The 22,233-nt window shown below is 46.9% G+C and overlaps 2 protein-coding genes across 3 annotated transcripts; one reads left to right on the plus strand and one right to left on the minus strand.

Annotated features, from left to right (window-relative positions):
• Positions 1 to 2: 2 nt before the first annotated feature.
• TMEM74B (transmembrane protein 74B) lies at positions 3 to 13,351 on the minus strand. Of its 2 annotated transcripts, XM_089662555.1 has the most exons (3): positions 12,763 to 13,351; positions 11,265 to 11,338; positions 3 to 5,305 (listed from the first exon to the last, which is right to left on the minus strand). In XM_089662555.1, exon 3 carries the CDS (start codon positions 5,249 to 5,251, stop codon positions 4,574 to 4,576), a length of 678 nt encoding a protein of 225 aa, XP_089518681.1. In that variant the 5' UTR covers positions 5,252 to 5,305; positions 11,265 to 11,338; positions 12,763 to 13,351; the 3' UTR covers positions 3 to 4,573. The 2 variants fall into 2 exon arrangements, with proteins under 2 accessions (XP_089518681.1, XP_089518680.1); XM_089662554.1 differs by lacking the exon at positions 11,265 to 11,338 and having other exon boundaries at positions 12,763 to 13,350.
• Positions 12,735 to 15,123, plus strand: CUNH20orf202 (chromosome unknown C20orf202 homolog). The gene is made up of 2 exons (XM_089662556.1): positions 12,735 to 13,298; positions 14,209 to 15,123. Exons 1-2 carry the CDS (start codon positions 13,251 to 13,253, stop codon positions 14,437 to 14,439), a joined length of 279 nt encoding a protein of 92 aa, XP_089518682.1. The 5' UTR covers positions 12,735 to 13,250; the 3' UTR covers positions 14,440 to 15,123.
• The last annotated feature ends 7,110 nt before the right edge of the window (positions 15,124 to 22,233 follow it).

Genomic DNA, 22,233 nt, shown 5'->3' on the forward strand with positions numbered 1-22,233 from the left:
TCTTGTGCTTTTTCACCTTTATTATAAACCAATGGCAAGATACAATGATATGGGATCCTTGGCTACAATGACAGCGCTGGTATAACGGTCACAGGTTTTCTGTATATTATACACAATCTGCAAGGGATGAATCAAATCCACTTGCTGTATGGTTTTCTTATTGCACTGCCTTGACCTGAAACTGACGATCTGGTTCTACAGTTGTGTATCTAGAGATTCTGGCTAGCCCTTCGTTCTTTGGCTGTGCGATCTATTTAATAAATAAAATGTCTCATCCTTGATCCATTATGAAAGGGTAAGTAAACTTTCAGACTTCGGACCCCCCCGGCTCCATACTTGGCCTGCTGTTGTGTTTACATCCTGTTGCCTTGCCTCTTCCTCCGACGTAGTAGAAATCCATGGACTTCTATGAAGCTGTCTCCAGCTTTGTGGGGGTTCTACTGCCCACCTCCAAAGTGGCTGTCCTGCAACATGCAAACGTTGCGCTGGTCTCTGGCTGCAAGAACTCGACAAGAATGATGTTATACCTCTGCGCATAAACGGTAGAGACTAGCAGTTTGTATAAGGGGATACTCACATACTTTGCTTTATGACATATCTCCTTTAGCAAGAGAGGTTACTGGCTGCTGTGGTCATTTCAGTGACAGTGGTGAAGTAGAATACACAGCATAAATACTAAGACTTGTGTCACACTAGTGATCCAGTTGCTCAAGAGGATTCGCCAGTGATAAGATCGCGTATAACTGCAGGCACCATGTTCATTGTCATGAGTCCCGTTCTCACTAGCTGGCTGAGTGAGGCATTACTCCCTTGCTGACAGACACAGAATGGCAGAATGTAAGTTGCCAGCGATGGAGTAATGTCTTGTTCATCCAGCCAGTGATGGAGCAACTATGGAAGTAGGAGAGTTCTTGCCTTTTCATGTCCATCTGGATTACCATAGAAATCAATTCCCCTTTTTGTTTTAGCCGCATGTCACGTCTGCCATGTACATATTAATCTAACTGGTCAAAAATTATTTTATAAATATAATTGAATATAAATAACATTTTGACATTGAAAATTGATGCAAGCAACTTTGCTTTTTGTGTTGCATCAGACAGTCGTTTCAGTAATCCAATCCAATAAAACAATCAAATCGAATAGTTGAAAAATTGTTGCATGTGTGGCCGGCTGTAGATGTAGTGTCCCCACTACACTACAGCTCAAGGCACAGAGCTACACAGGCAGGAGGTCATAGGCTTCCTAAAGCTGATCTCCAGGCAGTACAAAAGTTACATGTAAAGCTCCTTTGCCCAGCATGCACCCAAAAATTTTTTTTTAATACCTGGCTTGCAAACTGAAAAATAATTTTCTTTTTCCCCTTCAATTTTCAGAGTTATAGGACATTCTGCAGGGGAGTTTTCATAAGCACACCCTGCAAGGCTACCATTTTACTTCAATGGTGCCTCACACTCCCCTGTCAGTGTCCTGAGAACTAAGGCCTGTTTCACATGGACCTCAGCTTGTATAGATGCAGTGTGAACAGCAAGCTTTGACAAAGTATTTGCAGACGATTTAGCAAGCTTTCTTACTATTCAACTCCAGTTTATAAATGTTGAAAGCAGATCTGAATGGGAGTGCTGATTGCCACTTTAAACAAGCTGCTAGCAGGCTTTCATCAACCTTCAAGAAGTGCTGAAGCCTGCTAGCAGCTTGTTTAAAGTGGCAGTCAGTACTCCCATTCTGCTCTCTGTTTAACATTTAAAACTGGAGTTGAATGGTACTTTAAAAGCTTCACTAAAGCTTGCTGAAAGCTCCGCAAATGCTTTTGTCAAAGTTTGCTGTTCACACTGCTCTTATACAAGCCGAAGCCTGTGTGAAACAGGCAACTGGATGCTGAACAATGTAGCAGTGGCTAGATAACTCTAGTGCTGCCTTCATAGAATCACAGAAGGATTGCGAGTTGACCAGTCAACCAGCATATGGACAGCAGGCTAAGGTGACCGGTCTGCAGATCAGGAAGTAGCAGTCTGTATTCAATCAAAGACAACCTTTGATGACAGTGTGGTGGAGAATGGGACAGGCCGTGGAAAAATACATGGCAAAGGAATGCCAAATTGAAGTCTCGCTCCTTTTTATCTAGTTCTAGTCTTGTACCCAAGCATATTATATATTGTGGTGAATTTTTGCTTGTAGATGCTTTAAAATTCCCTTTTCTGTCAGTGAAAATACTGCGATATTTGCTGGCGCCTTTTAGACTGCACAGTCCTATTTAGACGCTCTGCTGGAACAGGAAAGCGGAGGTAAGGCTATGAAATTCTTGCACCTACAATTAATGTGCTGTGTATAATCTTTTGTGCCTGGAGTTCAGCTTTCATTTTTAATGTATACATTAGTTGAAGTTTTCAGCAGCTTCTTCATATTAAAGGGAACCTGTTACAGCCAAGGGTGCTGCCTGGCACTGAAGTTTGCACACCTCCCATAAACAGGGCTGATTCCAGAGCAGAGCACAGCAGCATAATACATGGTAATGTGCCTGTTTTGGAAGTAGCACCTTTTCTGGGAGCCAAACGGTGGCAGCCTCCAACACAAGTTATGGCTTTGTCAGATAACAGCTGTTCTGACAGGTACCCTGTTGAGGGCATTTTATAAAATTAGGGCAGGATGAAGACTGGGCAATTTCTGTGATGTGCATTATTATTAAAACATATCTAAATCCCAAAATTCCCATTTTAATATAATGCAGTTTACCAATCAGTAGTCCACAGGCACATGGAGCGTATAGCTTGTGTGTGTGTCTGATCCCGATGTTTTAGTGAGCCCATGAGGCACAAGCAGGGGCGGACTGACAACTCATGGGGCCCCCGGGCAATAGGGGATCATGGGGCCCCAGTGTCCTTGCCCAAAATCAAAAAAGCCTATGAAAAAGGTACCAGGGGCATCTCATGGGGCCCCCTACTGACCCTGAGCCCTCGGGCAGTGCCCGAGTTTCCAAATGGTCAGTCCGCCCCTGGGCACAAGTGCAGCGTTTAGTATCACTGCCGGCCGCCTGTCGGTCTATGAAAAGCTGAAATATACTGCAACTGGACCCTGTACCTGCATTCCAGGAATAAACTCCTGAATGCATAAAGTCCTAGACCAGGGGTGGGCAACCTGCGGCTCTCCAGCTGTTGTGGAACTACATTTCCCATGAGGCACTGCAAAGACTGAGAGTTACAAGCATGACTCTACAGGTCCCATGAGACATTGCAAAACTGACAGTTACAGCTAGGACTTGCAGAGGCATGATGGAACTTGTAGTCCTGCAACAGCGCCAAAAACTGCTCACCCCTGTCCTAGGCAAAAAGGAGCGTGTAACCCTTGCTTTGTGGGGGAAGGGAAGATTTATTCTTGTGTCTGGAGTTGGGCTTTAAATCATGTCCTCCATAAACTAAACTAATTTCTTAATGAAACCGTAAAGCCCAGCTCCAGGCACCCCAGTCCCCCCCCCCCCCATACGTACCTCTTTTTCAGCAGTTTTTGGCTCTGTTAGCAGGAAAGAAGCTGTTGCCAGTCTTGACTTGCAGAGGCATGATGGAACTTGTAGTCCTGCAATAGCTGGAGAGCAGCAGATTGCCTACCCCTATCCTAGACACAAGTAGCACTTGATACTGTGTCCGGCTGCAGTGTATTTCAGCCTGTCATAGAATGACACTGCGGACCGTGTGCATTTGGACGTAGATGCTGTGGCTGCACTAGTTTTCTTTTTTCACCTGGTCATCCTGCCAGTTTCACAAAACACTCACTGCACTTCTGTACTTTATCTATGGAGGAGGATGCAGTGTTCCCACTTTAGGTCTCTTTCCTGATTTGGACTGGAAACATGTATGCCTGCCTTCATTTCCATTATATGGAGGATTTGTAGTTTTATAGAAGACAGGTGGGAATATACTGTAGAAAACATGGTTTGAGATTTCAGTTCAGCTTACAGGAAGCAACATGGACATTTTATATTTCTGGCAAGATCAACAAGTATTTTCTGTGCCTACTGAAAATGTTCTTGGCCTGAAAAAAAACAAAACTAAAGCAGACACCTCATCCAAGGACTGGTAAGGAGCAAAATATTACGTTTTTGTTCTGTATGTTCCTGCTGTCACTAGGGTGCATTTTCAGGTTTTTCATCCTGCCCTGATTTTACCAATGCCTCGCTCAGTCTCCCCACCATGCCAGCCAAGCCTCAAGATTTCATTTTTGAAAAAATCCTGGTCAACATTCTTTTAATTAAAACATTCACATTCTACAACACAGGTTGACAACCTGTACCCTGACAGCCGGAGTAGTACTGTAAATCCCAGCATGCACCGAGATCCTGTGGCCGTAGATTCTGTTGCCACACCAGCAGTCGTGGCATTCATTGCTGTCAACCTGTTTTTACAGTGCAGCTACAAGTAATTCTCTCTCCCCCTCCCCCAGCGTCACTGAGATCGAAACAGCAGGAATCTCTCAGGACGGAATAATCTGGCCTCATTAAACATTAATGCATCTATAACAGAATATTTGCTCATCGGAGTCATTAACCCCTGCCGGCATATTTGTAATGTCCTTGGTGCTCTTAAGGCTCGTGCCCATGGTGGGTAATATTGTTAGTCATCTCCATCACTTCATGTTCTACCAGCATCTGACCACCTTCTGTGGTCATCTGTCTCATCCTCAGGTTGAGTGAGCCATATTTTGTCCTGGGCCCTCTGGCCACGCTGAATTTCCTCCTCCGGTAAAGTTCCCCCTTACAAATGGAGATCATGAGTAGCATGGAAAGAAGAGTGCCCCCTAATGTGAGAAGGCCCAGACCTGCGATGATGCACTTGTCTAGGTTGGAGCCCAGATGTGCATAGTAGAGTTCCAGTCGTTCCATCTCGCGGGCAGACACAGAATCGGGGCTCACTCGCACCTCCCGTGGTATGGTATATGCTATGGCCACCAGAATGATGCCACTAACCAGCAGCACTAAGGAACAGATGAAACCGTAATCTACAGAGTGGCTTGCCGGCTCAGGTTCTCGACTGTCCTCAGAGTGAGGAGATCCATTCTCTTTGCCCCATCCTCTCACCTCCGATGCAGGACTCAACTGCAAGGCATCCCGTGACTCCTGGCCAAAACTGGTCTCCCCAAACTCCTCGTAGGATGGGTTCTCAAATCCTCTGACAGTACCTGAGCGCTCCGGGCAAGCGTGGCCATCTGCATTGTGTCCTCTGCTGATGTCACTTAGCTCCAAGGAGTGAGGAGAAGCCATTGACCGAAGATGGTCCTGCTCATCCTGGGCTTACAAGATTGCATCAGATGACAGCTGAGAGGGGAAAGGTAGAAAATAAGTTGAAATAATTGCCAATGCAGGAAAAAAAAACTGAACATGTTTAGCAATAAATGGTAAGTCCCTTTAAATATCACCACAGGTCTCGAATCTGTGTACTTTACCATATGGTAAGCAATGTAATCTATCAATTATTACATGTTATTGATTCATATAGTGCTGGTGTCTCCCATGCCACTGTAGTCAATACATACAACAGCTTTTAAGTGGAACTCCAGCCAAAACATTTTTAATGTTTAGAGGAGTGAAGCATTAGAACATACAGTATGTTTGTTTGTTTTTATTGCTGTCAGTAGGCCTGTGGTGAAGCTTGTCACCGCCTATGTGGTCACTGGCACAGATTGCAATAAAAAACCTAACAGAGTTTCTAACCCAAGTACAAAGTACATCATCAACCCACCAAGATGCCTGGTCGAAGATGTAATAATGACCACATTAAGCAATGTTTTTCTGCTGCTAGAAGAGCTCCTTCATAAAGCAGAAGCAAAAACCCTGCCCTGATTATTATTACACAGGATTTATATAGTGCCAATGGTTTGCTCAGCGCTTTACATTATAGTGGGAGACAATACAGTTCGATACAAGAGGGATTAGAGGGCCCTGCTCCTTGGAGCTTACAATCTAGGAGGGAGGGGTGAATGGTACTGTAGGTAGTAACGGTGGGGGATGGAGTGGTTGGAAAAGTAGAAGATTCCAGAATTAGCAGAGGGCAGGATAGGCTTCCCTGTAGAGATAGGTTTTCAGTGAACGCCTAAAGGCACGTAGTGTAGAGTAGGTGATAATCTGATAGATTGGGGTAGGGAGTTCCAGAGGATGGGTGACGCCCTGGAGAAGTCCTGGAGACGAGCATGGGAGGAGGAGATAAGGGAGCTAGAGAGTAAGAGGTCTTGCGAGGAGCGGAGTGTACGGTTTGGGTGATATTTAGAGATTAAAGAATTTGCTTAGCAACTCCAATACTTTGATTACATGTAGTCATTTTTGGACAAGCAGCTTGGAGTGCTAACGACCTATCACATACCTAAGACTAACATTGACGGCGTCATCCGTCTTGGTTATTTCAGCACCTCTACTCCGATGACCAGATAGGAAAAAGAAACCGGAATGAAAAATGTTACCTAAAAATATTCATTAGAATATCAATGAATCTGGGAACTATTTATCAAAATATCTGAGGAGTCTGTTCCCAACCTCAAAGGCATAACTAAATGTCACTCTGTGACAGCTGGACAATTATCTCTTAAAGGATAAGTTCACCTTTAAAACAAATAAATGCATATTTTTTTGCAGGTAGAAAAAAACGTGCATTTTTAAAAAAAATTTCTTGAGAGCCTGTAAAGCATTGCACCCATGATCAGTAGATCACGGGTGCAATGTCAGGCTCTTGCAGACTGTCAGTACACTGTCTGCCCATACTTCCAAGCAGTTACAGAAGTCCTGGAAGCTCAATGGACTACCAGAGTGCTCACCCAGCGTCCTCGCTGTTCATTGAGAACTACAAGCCATCAGCCGCAGCGGCTGACTGTAGTTGTAGTTTTTTCATTCACAGAACTCTTTGAATGAATGGCAGGGCCGCAGCGTTTTCAAATTGTGACAACAGATGCAGGAAGAAAATCCCCGGCCCGCTGTCATAAGGCGGTGGCGATTTGGGAGGAGAGGAGGCAGATGCTCAACATGGGTATAACATGTTGAGAAAGGGGAACTTAACCTTTAAAGCTGATCCAATCACAACCCTTTTATATTGATCCTATTTATAAAAGAACTATATATATATATATATATATATATATATGAATCTATGGACACTTTATGGGCCGTGTCCTGAATCTTCTATCTTGTGGACTGCAGAATGGGAGGGTCCTTATACTGGTGCCCACATCATTCCTTGATAACGAAGACACTTCCTATTGGTTGTCCATGGGCAGGGTTCTCACAGGGTCCAGAAGGCTCCAGCGTTGTAATGATGTCAAGACTGTTAGAGGTAGTCCTAGACTGCAGCAGTGACCCCCAGTCTTCACTAGCAGAAAGGTCCTTCAGAGGCTCATGTGATGGCAGACTCCAATAGATTAAAAAAAAATGGTTAGGATTTTTTTTCCATTTGTGGGGAGGGATGGGGAAGTGAGGTTTGTTTGCCTGGAGATGGACTTAAAAGTGCACAAAAATATTCCCCAGTCCTTACTAACATGACCACGGCTGCTGATAGTAGCGTATAGGTAATACTCCCATTCCTGGCTCCATCAGGTCAGCAGGGGACCCAGTACAGTGATGCACTGTGTAGCACCACTTAGATGGTGCCCCAGTGTGGCAGGGTGTCAGTGCTGTGGCAGGTCCTGGTATGCAGAGGCCATTCCAGCACCCAGCATTGAAAGAAGCCAGAAGTATTGGTTGCAGTGAACTCCACCTGAAACTGGAAAAGAAAGTTTGGCTCTAGAGTATGTATCCAGTTATTTAAAAACAACACCAGTGCTGGAGGGGTTATTATTACTGCTGTAGCCAGCCCACTGACCACCAATGCGTGGGGGGGTTACTTTTAAAGGATTGATGGATCAGCACAGCCCCAGGCACCTAGCGTTTGTAAAAGCAGACAGGTGTCAATGGCACCTCTCTTACTTTTTTCTGTACAATAGTCCATTAAAATCAGATATTTGAACAGAATTCCATGATCATGTATCCAGTAGCAGTCACAGAAGCAGACTGATTAATCAGGCAGTGTAGCTAACAAAGGCAATCGGTTTGATTTTTCATCTCCAGCAATGAAAGATGATTGCTACTTGACTAGTGCTCTTTGCCTTACTAATATGTAGGTTTTATTTTTATTTCTTTGCTATTTCCTAATCCTCGGCAATAAACAATCATCTTTCATTAATGTAACTGCACTAAGCTGTAGAAAGCTGCTTGCTGATTGGCTGCTGTCATTAATCTGGAGCCTGCAAAGCAGGGCAGTGACGTCTGGAGTCAGCTGGAGCTGTCCATTCAGCACCACACTACAAACATCAACCAGGCTATCCTACACAACACACAGCTGTCCATTCAGCACCACACTACAAACATCAACAAGGCTATCCTACGCAAGACACAGCTGTCCATTCAGCACCACACTACAAACATCAACAAGGCTATCCTACACAACACACAGCTGTCCATTCAGCACCACACTACAAACATCCACCGGGCTATCCTACACAACACACAGCTGTCCATTCAGCACCACACTACAAACATCAACCAGGCTATCCTACACAACACACAGCTGTCCATTCAGCACCACACTACAAACATCCACCGGGCTATCCTACACAACACACAGCTGTCCATTCAGCACCACACTACAAACATCAACAAGGCTATCCTACACAAGACACAGCTGTCTATTCAGCACCACACTACAAACATCAACCAGGCTATCCTACACAACACACAGCAGTCCATTCAGCACCACACTACAAACGTTACCAGGGCTATCCTACACAACACACAGCTGTCCATTCAGCACCACACTACAAACATCAACCGGGCTATCCTACACAACACACAGCTGTCCATTCAGCACCACACTACAAACATCAACCAGGCTATCCTACACAACACACAGCTGTCCATTCAGCACCACACTACAAACGTCAACAAGGCTATGCTACACAACACACAGCTGTCCATTCAGCACCACACTACAAACGTTACCAGGGCTATCCTACACAAGACACAGCTGTCCATTCAGCACCACACTACAAACATCCACCGGGCTATCCTACACAAGACACAGCTGTCCATTCAGCACCACACTACAAACATCCACCGGGCTATCCTACACAAGACACAGCTGTCCATTCAGCACCACACTACAAACATCCACCGGGCTATCCTACACAACACACAGCTGTCCATTCAGCACCACACTACAAACATCAACCAGGGCTATCCTACACAACACACAGCTGTCCATTCATCACTACATCACAAGTATTACCAGGGCTATCCTACACAAGACACAGCTGTCCATTCAGCACCACACTACAAACGTTACCAGGGCTATCCTACACAAGACACAGCTGTCCATTCAGCACCACACTACAAACATCAACCAGGCTATCCTACACAACACACAGCTGTCCATTCAGCACCACACTACAAACATCAACCAGGCTATCCTACACAACACACAGCTGTCCATTCAGCACCACACTACAAACATCCACCGGGCTATCCTACACAACACACAGCTGTCCATTCAGCACCACACTACAAACATCAACAAGGCTATCCTACACAAGACACAGCTGTCTATTCAGCACCACACTACAAACATCAACCAGGCTATCCTACACAACACACAGCAGTCCATTCAGCACCACACTACAAACGTTACCAGGGCTATCCTACACAACACACAGCTGTCCATTCAGCACCACACTACAAACATCAACCGGGCTATCCTACACAACACACAGCTGTCCATTCAGCACCACACTACAAACATCAACCAGGCTATCCTACACAACACACAGCTGTCCATTCAGCACCACACTACAAACGTCAACAAGGCTATGCTACACAACACACAGCTGTCCATTCAGCACCACACTACAAACGTTACCAGGGCTATCCTACACAAGACACAGCTGTCCATTCAGCACCACACTACAAACATCCACCGGGCTATCCTACACAAGACACAGCTGTCCATTCAGCACCACACTACAAACATCCACCGGGCTATCCTACACAAGACACAGCTGTCCATTCAGCACCACACTACAAACATCCACCGGGCTATCCTACACAACACACAGCTGTCCATTCAGCACCACACTACAAACATCCACCGGGCTATCCTACACAACACACAGCTGTCCATTCAGCACCACACTACAAACATCAACCAGGGCTATCCTACACAACACACAGCTGTCCATTCATCACTACATCACAAGTATTACCAGGGCTATCCTACACAAGACACAGCTGTCCATTCAGCACCACACTACAAACGTTACCAGGGCTATCCTACACAAGACACAGCTGTCCATTCAGCACCACACTACAAACATCAACCAGGCTATCCTATACAACACACAGCTGTCCATTCTGCACCACATCACAAGTATTACAAGGGCTATCCTACACAACACTCAACTTTCCATTCATCACCACACTACAAACATTACCAGGGCTATCCTATATAATACACAGTTGTCCATTCAGTACCACAACACACAGCTGTCCATTCAGCAATACACTAGAAACATCACCAGGACTATCCTGAGCAATAGAAAATTGTCCTTTCAGCACCACACGACAAACATGACCAGGGCTATCCTGCACAGCACACAGCTGTCCATTCAGAACCACAACACACAGCTGTCCATTCAGCAATACAGTAGACTAGAAACATCACCAGGACTATCCTGAGCAATAGATAATTGTCCTTTCAGCACCACACGACAAACATCACCAGGGCTATCCTGCAGAGCACACAGCTGTCCATTCAGCACCACACTACAAACATTACCAGGGCTATCCTATATAATACACAGTTGTCCATTCAGCAATACAGTAGACTAGAAACATCACCAGGACTATCCTGAGCAATAGATAATTGTCTTTTCAGCACCCCACGCCAAACCTTACCACCACTACCCTGTCCAATGCACTGTTCTTCATATAACACCCCCCTATCACCATGGCTATCCATCACAACACACCGCTCTCCATTCAGCAGCACACTATACCTGGTGACAAAACAGTGCCAATGCCATACTGCACCCCCCACACAGACTGACACCTCTACACAAAGCATGCTCAGTGCAGCCAGACACGTACACAATCCATCACACATGCACTGATATCAGAGAGCAGTGTCAGTTGGTCATAAAGGATTTCATGTAGCAGAAAGCACCGATACAATTGTGTAGTAGCTCCAAGCAAGCAATCCTCTTACACTGATGAAGGCTGAGCTCGGTCAGGGGTGCTGGACACCAATCCTCACATATTGCAAAAGAAGGTGAAGTATTGCTGTAGTAATAAATGCAAACCATCAGTACACATAATACACCGGGAGGCACAGATGACATCAGCCAGCACAATAGTCCCTGTGGCAACCTCCACCCTGCTGGGTGCTCCAACCTGACAACACAGCAATCACAGATACTGGAGGAAGTGGGGGGGTGCAAGGGACTGCAGGTCTAAGCATGCCAGGTGGATTCTAGGACCCTGCCCAGGGAGGCATGCCAGGTGGATTCTAGAACCCTGCCCAGGGGGGGACTACAAGTCTAAGCATACCAGGTACATTCTTGGACCCTCCCCAGGGGGACTACATGTCTAAGCATGCCAGGCGCATTCTAGGACCCTTCCCAGGGAGGCATGCCAGGTAGAGTCTAGGACCCTGCCCAGGGGGGACTACAGATCTAAGTATGCCAGGTGGAGTATAGGACCCTGCCCAGGGGGGACTACAGATCTAAGCATGCCAGGTGGAGTCTAGGACCCTGCCCAGGGGGGACTACAGATCTAAGCAGGCCAGGTGCATTCTAGGACCCTGCCCAGTGGGGACTACAGATCTAAGCATGCCAGGTGCAATCGAGAACCCTTTCCAGGGGGTACTACAGATCTAAGCATGTCAGGTGCATTACAGGACCCTGCCCAGGGGGGACTACAGGTCTAAGCATGCCAGGTGCATTATAGGAACCTTCCCAGAGGGGACTACAAATCTAAGCATGCCAGGTGCCTTATAGGACCCTGCCCAGGGGGGACTACAGGTCTAAGCATGCCAGGTGCCTTATAGGACCCTGCCCAGGGGGGACTACAGGTCTAAGCATGCCAAGCATTATAGGATCCTTCCCAGGGGGGACCACAGATCTAAGCATGCCAGGTACATTATAGGACCCTGCCCAGGGGGGACTACAGGTCTAAGCATGCCAGGTGCATTCTAGGACCCTGCCCAGGGGGGACTACAGGTCTAAGCATGCCAGGTGCATTATAGGACCCTGCCTAGGGGGGACTACAGGTCTAAGCATGCCAGGTGCATTCTAGGACCCTGCCTAGGGGGGACTACAGGTCTAAGCATGCCAAGTGCATTATAGGACCCTTCCCAGGGGGGACTACAGATCAAAGCATGCCAGGTGCATTCTTGGACCCTGCCCAGGGGGGACTACAGATCGAAGCATGCCAGGAGCAATCTGGAACCCTCCCCAGGGGGACTACAGGTCCAAGCATGCTCTGTGCATCCTGTGACCCCCTCCCCGACAATTAACAGACCAGCTGTCACATTCAACATCAAGCAACACATTGCCAACCCAAAGCCTGTGTAAATGACTCACACTGAACGTCAAACCTCACCCAGACTCCCACATAAAAGGGGGACGTGCAAAGCATCCAATGCACACAATCACAAGCTGAGGTGCCCCCCCCCCCCTTATCTGTGCATGCATGCAGACACTAACCTGTGCACACCCCAGGGATGGCTGGCATCCTCCCCCAGGCACTGCAATGGGACTGACAGTAAATCTCCACCCTCAATAAGGGGCAGCTCTTGCTGGCCATCCACGATTGTGTGTTGCTGCAGATCAGCCAGACGGCTGGTGTCGGATGACCCAGGAGACAGCCCAGGACTCCGGCTCCATCACCGACCATGTGGGAGGAGACTGGTCTCGCAGCGCCATCTGCTGGCCAGCTTTGGGCAAGAGTGTCACCGTGTCCTTAGTGGGGATCGCCATTTTTAAATCCCACCACCAGTGGACATTTAAAGGGGGCTGCCTCTCCATCAGTCCAGGGGCATCAGTGCACCACCTAGCCTTTATTAATGCCTCAGCTGGTTTCTGCCTTCCCACCAGATGCCACAATGCCCTTAAGGTGGGCCCATGCTTCACCTGCCAGCTGGTGATCTCACAAAGGTGTGCAGCTGAAGGGCACAAGCAGGAGACCTCTGACTATGGAGATGCCCCTGGAACCCGCCCTGTCCTGGCTCAGGAGGGAGCTGGTAAGAAATGGTCATTGATGGTTGACATCACAATGTCTTATCATGCTGCATCCCTCAGATGGGAGTGACATTACACCCCCCCTCACAGCTGCTAACACTAGGAGGGAGGAGAACAGACAACCAACAGGAGGGGAGGAGATTCACATCTGACACAAGAATGGGGGGGGGGGGGTGGACAAACCTCACCTACAAGAGGCATGACAACAGAGGCCATGGGGAATGATAGATGCAGAAGGGAGACAGCACCAGAAGATTCTGGAATACTTAAAGCAGTATTAGACCAAAAAAACAGACATTTATTATATTGCAGCTTGACAATTCTTTCATGTGCTGGTTTTCTTTTTTTCTTTATTCTGACCTGGTGATCCAGACAGTAAGTCTGTTGTTTGCATCAGAACAGGCTGTCCTACAGATGTAGCAGCTAGAGGGTTGAGAAAACCATTTACCACTGTCAGGGGTGCTTACAATGATTAGCTTTTATTCATTTATGTAAATCTTTATCTCAAAAGTGAAAAAAGAACAAAAACTGTTGCTGTAATTGCTGAGGCACCATGCACACCTATGGGATGCATCGGGGATTTTTTGCACATTTTACGCTCGCTTGTCACATAACAGCATAGTGCAGCCCATTCATTTGAAAACCCAGAGTTTAGATTTAGGGCCTGTGTCAGGGGCTTTACATGATTTTAACGCTTCTGAGATCATTCAAAATTCATTGGCAGGGGTGTGCATATCCATAGACTTGTATGAAAACGCAACCATGTCTGACCTCTCCTGAGCTGGTCACAGACAGAAAATAATAACCCTTTCCCACTTTTTGATTTACAAACACTTTAATTAAAAACATTAAAATATACATGAATATCTTCATAATGTTTTTTTGTTTTTATTTTTATATTGCTTTTCATAGTCTGAGATGCGTCAGCAGGATCAGAGGTTGTTGGCTCAGCTGAATGACCTCCATGCCAGAATTCGGGAGCACAGGCTGGAAGCTGCATTCTGGGCCAGCAGACACCCCATTCAAGAGTCACAGCCAGTAAGAGGGCGCTCCACCTCGGAGGATATGGGCACCGCAACTCATAAAGAGGGCGACTCTCCAACTACTTTACAAATTGGACTTCGGAGGAATTCTGCACCATAATAGGTCTCTTACAGGCAACATCAACCTGATATGAGCTGAATCAGACTGTAACTCGGCATATCAAAGAATGCGCACTTTGTAAAATACATTTAGGACCTTTTGGAGGGATTACTATCTTCAACGGAATCTCTCACTAAAAATCTAAGGACAGGACCAAAAACTTGTTTGGGAATGTAAAACTCACTTGAAGAAAACACAAGCCCATCAACACAGGCATCATTTGAGTGCAAAATGGCCCTTGAGCGTAACCTAATGGAATTGATCTACATACAGACGCTTCACTGAAAGCATGTGCTGTTTAACCCCTTGGCGACCCTTTAAGGGTTTCAGAAGCCAGGAGTTGGGGGTGCGGTTTAGGGTCATGTGACCACCGTGACACGCCGTCACGGCGGTCACATGATCGGGAAAGCTCCCGATTGAAAGAGGAGATCGGGACCTTTCCGTGAGTACCGGACATGTGTGCTGGGAGCGCGCAGGGCGCGCTCTCTGAGCACATGTGTTTTTCTTAATTGCGCAAATGTGCGTCCGCTCGGCGTCAAGGCCCAGACGCGCCAAGAGGTTAACAATAATGGTGTTTAGGGTCACTAACATTGGATCAACCAGTTAGGAAAAATACCATGATGGTTCATTTTCATCCCAAACATGCACTGTAATGTAATGTTATTAAAATGCTTTCCTTTTCGATCTGCAGCTGTTGTAATTATTTATAAAATTCAATACAATGTAGCAACCTGGAGGTCTAATGTACACTGATGGTATACAAAACTATCCCAGAAATGTAATTTCCTGTTTTTGTGTGATTGGCTCAGTGATTTTCCTAGAAGACTGCGCTAAGATACAAGTCAGGTTGTAGGCATCCCTTGCAATAGGAATTATATTTTTTGTTGAGGTACGACCTAAGAGTTAATTAGTTAGGGATGCAGACCCTGGAGCTTTTCTCCTGAGAATACTGAGAGTGCACCAGCTGATTATAAGGAAGCAGTCACTCCCTTTTAGAATCAGTGTACAGAGGACATCATGGAACAAAGTGCTTTTCTCTTCAAAGCATAAGAGGTAGCAAAATGCAACAGTTTGTTAAAATCCCTGCAATGTACACTGATCACCCAGAGGGCATTGTTATTTTCTCAACAATGAAGACAACTTTATATTATATCTTTTTTTTTTTTTTCGTTTTAGAAGAGGAGTGGTTAGAAGCTCTATCAGTCCTTTCTATTCTGTTTGCATCTTGACTTTTCTCTTATATTCCTGTCCCAGAGACACAGCAGGAAGCAAGATTATTATTATTATATTATTATTATTATACAGTATTTATAAAGCGCCAATAGTTCGCTCAGCGCTGTACATTACAAAGGGTGTCCCTTTGACATGTGAACATGTGACAGAACAATACCAATACAATGCAAAACATGAGGGGATTGAGGGCCCTGCTCTTTGGAGCTTACAATCTAGGAGGGAGGGGCTAGTGGTACAAAAGGTAGTAACTGTGGGGGATGTACTGGTAGGAGGAGTAGAAGATTCCATTATTAGCCGTGGACAGATGTGAGTGCATTGGGTCTTTTTGATTTCAATAAAAAAGTGTTTTTAGCAGTATTACACTATGTGGACGGGGCGGACTGACCATTTGGAAACTCAGGCACTGCCCGAGGGCTCGGGGTCAGTAGGGGGCCCCATGAGATGCCCCTGGTACCTTTTTCATAGGCTTTTTTGAGTTTGGGCAAGGACACGGGCCCCATTATCCCCTATTGCCCGGGGGCCCCATGAGTTGTCAGTCCGCCCCTGGTAACAGATAAACAGGTACCACTTATGTAGGAGGATTTGTTTTATCCCTGTGTATCACCTGAGGCCAGTCACTTCACTGGGTATATGTAAAGGTTTATAACCAATTTAGGGCCTCTTTCACACTGGTGTACTTAAGCATACACCCATGCGAGATCCGTGTTTACCCACCCAGGGATACACCTGTGTTTGGTGCATCCCCTTGCAGACAGTCCTATTCAAGTCAATTGGGATGCGTCTGCTGCACAGACACAATCGCTACTCCCAGTTTGAAATCTGTGTGGGTGCATGTCCCTGAACTCACACTGTTTGCGTTCAGAGACATGCACCCGCACCAACACGGATGTCAAATTGGGAGCAGTAGCTGTGTCCGTGCAGCAGCTGCATCCCACGTGACTTGAATAGAACTGCCTGCATGGGGATGCATGGAACACCTACGGTTCTTGCCTGGGCGTACGCTTAATAGTATGCTCTGTGTGAATGAGGCTTTGGGTTCACACTGAATCCAAACTTTGAAATCGTACAACTTCCTTTGATGGTAGTGCGACTTGGAAGACATCTGTGCGACTTCATGCACAGATTTCAATGCAAGTCACGCCAGAAATCGGCAAAAGTAATGCAGGAACTACTATTCAAATCAGTGCGACTCCGACAAAATCCGAATTGTACCCATTAGAACGGTTCCATTGCTGATCATAAGGTGCGACTTTTCATGCGATGTGATACCGTCAAATTGTGTGACAAGTCGCATCGGTGTGAACTTGGGCTCATAGGCTAGGTTCACATATGCACTTACCCCCGGTTCAGATTTATGCAGCCATGCGGGCCACGTTTTGCGCGGGCACAAGAGCCTATTCATTTGAATGGACTCCCGTGCCCCGGGACACGCAGGGAAGACGTCCCTGCACTTCTTCTGAAAACGCAGCTCGCACTAATGGCACCCGCCCGCGGGTCCGCATTCCTCTGTGCAGGTGGTGCGGCTGCACAGATTTTCGTGCGGATCCGCAGCCGCACCACCCGCATAGAGGAATGCGGACCCGCGGGCGGGTGCCATTAATTCGAATGCACTGGAAAACGTAACCGTACTGGTAACCGAGGTTCCCGTGCGAGCTGCGTTTTCAGAAGAAGAGCAGGGACGTCTTCCCTGCGTGTCCAGGGGCACTCGAGTCCATTCAAATGAATGGGCTCTCGTGCCCACGCAAAACGCTGCCCGCATGGCCACATATATCTGAACCGGGGGTAAGTGCATTTTGATCTAAACAACATAGGTCTGTTACCTCTGGTGAGTTTGTTGATTGAACACAGGGGCGGAGCACGGCATGACTTGGAGTTTTTTCTTTCAACAAGGTGTTGAAGGAAATAAAGATGACAAATTGTTGCAATATAAGATTTTTATTTACATAGATTTTTCAAGATTGATACATTTTCATTTGTGGCTTCAAGAGAGTTCACTGAAGAAAGATCACATGTAATTTTGTAAATTATGTTGAGTGAGGTGATTGGTAAGTGTACTTCTTGTTCATTTTTTTTTACTATTGATATACTGTAGCCAATATGAGGGTTCATTAGATAAAGGCTTGACACACTATAGCTAGTTGGGTGCAAGGAAATGTTTGATGGATTCAAAATTATTGTGGAATATATATGTTGAAATTAAAAAAGCAGCCATTTAAATTAAAAAAAAAAAATGACCTGTGTGTACTTAGTTTAAAGGGTTCAAGAACTTGACAAAGCTGCACAAGGAAGCAGAATGGGAAGAAGGAATTTCCAACACACAGCTGATTTCCTATCTCATCAGAATACTGACAGCTGCCACTGGTTTCCATTAACGGAAAGTGTCGGCTTTTATGGAACAGCATCAGTACATAAATGTCCACAATATCCAGGTATGGCAAGACTTTTCTGTATTTGTAGCATTTTCAGCAAAGTAACTATAAGGGCTCGTTCGCACTTGACTGTTTTGCCAACGCTTGCCAAACGCCCCTATAGCGTTTGGCAAGCATTGGTCCGGCGTTTGCAGAGCGTTTAATGCTCCGCAAATGCGGTTTAGCGGCGGTTGCTAGGCGTTTGCCGAGCATTAAAAATGCCCCCCTAGAATTAAGTTTGAATGGTGTTACCGCTCCGCAAACGCCTCGCAACCGCCGGGCATTTGCGGAGCAGCACCATAGACAAGAATAGGAGGCTTCAACGCCTCCTGACTCATCCAGAGGTGTCAGTTTTGCCGCACCGCTACCCTTAGAACAGCACAATGTGCAGAATTGCCAGAGGCGTTTGGAAAGCGGTAAAAATGCTTCCCAAACACCTCTCTGCCCCCTGCACACAACGCTAGTGTAAACGTAGCCTTAGTTTGATTTTCATGTCTCACAAATACCTGAAAATATATTCAAGTGAACAAAGTGAAACATCTATCTTGCTCTATAACTCTTTTAGGGCTCACATGTTCACACTACATGCGTTTCAGTTGCTTTTTTTCTGCATCCAAAACACACAGAATGTAGGTGATATGGTTGTCAATGTCATAGGTCACATCAGTGCTTGCAGTTCCAGTGCATTCCGGTTGCAGAAAAAAAGTAGAACAGGCTGCATTTTTTTTCTGCACAAAACTGTACTGGAACGCAGTAAAATTCATAAAAAAACGCACTGCAACACACCAAAAACGCACATGTCCCTCTTTAAATTGAAGAAAAAGAGAGGAGAAAAATGAACTGGAATGCATAAAGAACGCATTGGAACACATAAAAAACACATCAAAAACACACTGGAACGCACCAAAAATGTGTCAAAAACACGTGCCCGAGATTGATTCGGTTTTGGTCGTGACACTGTACTACTTGTGGGGGGTGATGAAGATTTTTTTTTTACACTGATTGCTTTTACACCCATAAAGCATGTAAAAGCAATCATTTCCCCTTCTCTCTAGCTGTATTCTTGCAGCCATTGAGAACTACTGAGTGAACTGTGATTGGTCACAGCTTGTCACATGGTACAAGGCTGTTGTGAATAGCCTTGTACCATGTGATCTCTGTGATCATTCACAGATTTCACACGTAGTAAGCAATGATGTCACAAGTGGCAAGTGGCAAAAGGTCAAAAATATTGTTTTTTTTTTCAAAATCGTCTTTTTTTTGTAGCACAAAAAATAAAAACCGCACAAGCGATTAAATACTACTGAAAGAAAGCTCAACTTGTGGGAAAAAAAGGACGTAAATTTCATTTGGGTGCATGACCGCGCAATTGTCAAAGTATCGCAGCACCATAACGCAAAAAATGGCCTGGTCAGGAGGGGATCCTCCAGGAGGGGTTAAATACCCTATGCGCCATGGACAGCCCCTGTGTGGGCGTGCCTTTTGCTTCAGTTCTTTATTTAAAATTAATAAAAATGATTGAAATAAAAAAAAAAATGTGCATGCAGAAATGCATCCGGACTGCGTTTCTATAGTGTGAACCAACCCTTAGGGCTAGTTCACACTAGCTGCAGTTCTGTGCGCTTTTTTTTTTTTTCTGCATCAAAAATGCTTTCCATATATTCCAATGGTCCTAGTTCACACTAGCGCAGTCAGTTCCAGTCAGTTTCTGGAGCAGAAAAAGTAGAACATGCTGTATTTTTTCTGCACAGAGCCATACTGGAACAGAGAAAACTGCATCAAAACTGCACCAGAGCTGCGTGTGGTGTGAACTGTAAGCAAAAACATATCCAGAATGCATTTTTGTGGTGTGAACTGGCCCTAACAAAGAGGATAACATCTGTAATTGTGTATCAGATGTCCTTACATTAACTCCTGGATCACATATCCACGTTCCTGCGGTCCGCGTTTTGCACGGACTCGAGAGCCCATTCATTTGAATGGACTCCTGTGCCTCGGGACATGCAGGGACGAAGTCTCTGCACTTCTTCTGAAAACGCAGCCGAGGTCCCCAGTACGGTTGCGATTTCCAGTGCGGGCGGCGTGCCATTAGAACTAATGACACCCGCCTGCCGGTCCACATTCCTCTCTGTGGGTGGTGCAGCTGCACAGATTTTTGTGCGGATCCGCAGCGGCACCGCCCGCACAGATGTGAACCTAGCCTAAGGGAATTAGAGAGCAGGGGCAGACTGACAACTCATGGGGCCTCCGGGCAATAGGGGATCATGGGGCCCCTGTGTCCTCGCCCACACCCAAAAAAGCCTATGAAAAAGCCAATGAAAGGTACCAGGGGCATTTCATGGGACCCCCTACTGACCCCGGGCCCTCGAGTGCTCGAATGGTCAATCCGCCCCTGTTAGAGAGAGAATGTCCACTTGTTATTTGTAATGGCTTGCATGAACTAAAGAAAACCTATCACAAGGGAAACGTGGAAGCTGCCTCTCCTGAAAATGCTAGCTTCCTGGCTGTCATGCTGATGTTTTCAGGATTTAGAGCTGCTGGCCTAGGTTATGCAGGTCAAGGGTTTTCCCGGATCTATAATCAGTGTAATTAGTCCAAGCCATTGACAGGGAAACCAGAGATCAGCATATCAGTCAGGAAATTGGCATTTTTAGGGTTGTTCACAGGGACTTCAATTGTAAGGGCAGCTTCACGTTGCCATGCTGCACTTTGGGCAAAGTTTTATCTTTAGCGGTTTTACACTGTGGAGGATTTGTTCTTCTGTTGTATGGGCCATTGAATTGAGCTGCTTGCAAGTATCCACCTGCCTGCCTGCCTATCCATTGACCCAGAGGGGTTTCCAGTGAAGATACGGTACATCTAAGGGTCCTTTTCAGCTCAGGTATCAGACCATCAGGAGTACTCATACAGGAAGGATCCAGGGGGGATCCGCAAGGCTTTGTGGCCCCTAGGGGTCGCTGAGTGGAGGTGAGAGGCCATTGCAGCCATTCTTAGGAGCACCAACCGGTGTGTCACATTTTTGCATGATTAACCACTTCCTGTCCAGATACTTTCCCCTCCTTCCAGTCCGGACACTTTCCCCTCCTTCCAGTCCGGACACTTTCACCCCCTTCCAGTCCGGACAATTTCCCCCCTTCCAGTCTGGACACTTTCACCCCCTCCAGTCCGGACACTTTCCCCCCCTTCCAGTCCGGACACTTTCCCCTCCTTCCAGTCCAGACACTTTCACCCCCTTCCAGTCTGGACACTTTCCCCCCTTCCAGTCCGGACACTTTCCCCCCCTTCCAGTCCGGACACTTTCCCCCCCTTCCAGTCCAGACACTTTCACCCCCTTCCAGTCTGGACACTTTCCCCCCTTCCAGTCTGGACACTTTCCCCCCTTCCAGTCCGGACACTTTCACCCCCTTCCAGTCCGGACGCTTTCCCCCCTTCCAGTCCAGACGCTTTCCCCCCCTTCCAGTCCGGACACTTTCCCCCCTTCCAGTCCGGACACTTTCCCCCCTTCCAGTCTGGACACTTTCCCCCCTTCCAGTCCGGACACTTTCACCCCCTTCCAGTCCGGACACTTTCCCCCCTTCCAGTCTGGACACTTTCCCCCCTTCCAGTCCGGACACTTTCACCCCCTTCCAGTCCGGACGCTTTCCCCCCTTCCAGTCCAGACGCTTTCCCCCCCTTCCAGTCCGGACACTTTCCCCCCTTCCAGTCCGGACACTTTCCCCCCTTCCAGTCCGGACACTTTCCCCCCTTCCAGTCCGGACACTTTCACCCCCTTCCAGTCCGGACACTTTCCCCCCCTTCCAGTCCGGACACTTTCCCCCCCTTCCAGTCCGGACACTTTCACCCCCTTCCAGTCCGGACACTTTCACCCCCTTCCAGTCCGGACACTTTCACCCCCTTCCAGTCCGGACACTTTCCCCCCCTTCCAGTCCAGACGCTTTCCCCCCCTTCCAGTCCGGACACTTTCCCCCCTTCCAGTCCGGACACTTTCCCCCCTTCCAGTCCGGACACTTTCACCCCCTTCCTGTCCGGACACTTTCCCCCCTTCCAGTCCGGACACTTTCCCCTCTTCCAGTCCGGACACTTTCACCCCCTTCCAGTTCGGACACTTTCCCCCCCCTTCCTGTCCGGACACTCCCCCCCCCCCCTTCCAGTC

The sequence above is a fragment of the Staurois parvus genome, unplaced genomic scaffold (genome assembly GCF_062004578.1).
Source record: "Staurois parvus isolate SC_StPar_1 unplaced genomic scaffold, SC_StPar_1.0 ptg001490l, whole genome shotgun sequence".
Lineage (NCBI taxonomy): Eukaryota > Metazoa > Chordata > Amphibia > Anura > Ranidae > Staurois > Staurois parvus.

Excerpts from the sequence above, each read along its gene's own strand:
- CUNH20orf202 (XM_089662556.1), top strand. The coding sequence starts at position 13,251 with ATGGAGATGCCCCTGGAACCCGCCCTGTCCTGGCTCAGGAGGGAGCTG. Across the intron at positions 13,299-14,208 it reads CCTGGCTCAGGAGGGAGCTG|TCTGAGATGCGTCAGCAGGA; the intron begins GTAAGAAATGGT and ends TGCTTTTCATAG.
- TMEM74B (XM_089662555.1), bottom strand. The coding sequence starts at position 5,251 with ATGGCTTCTCCTCACTCCTTGGAGCTAAGTGACATCAGCAGAGGACAC.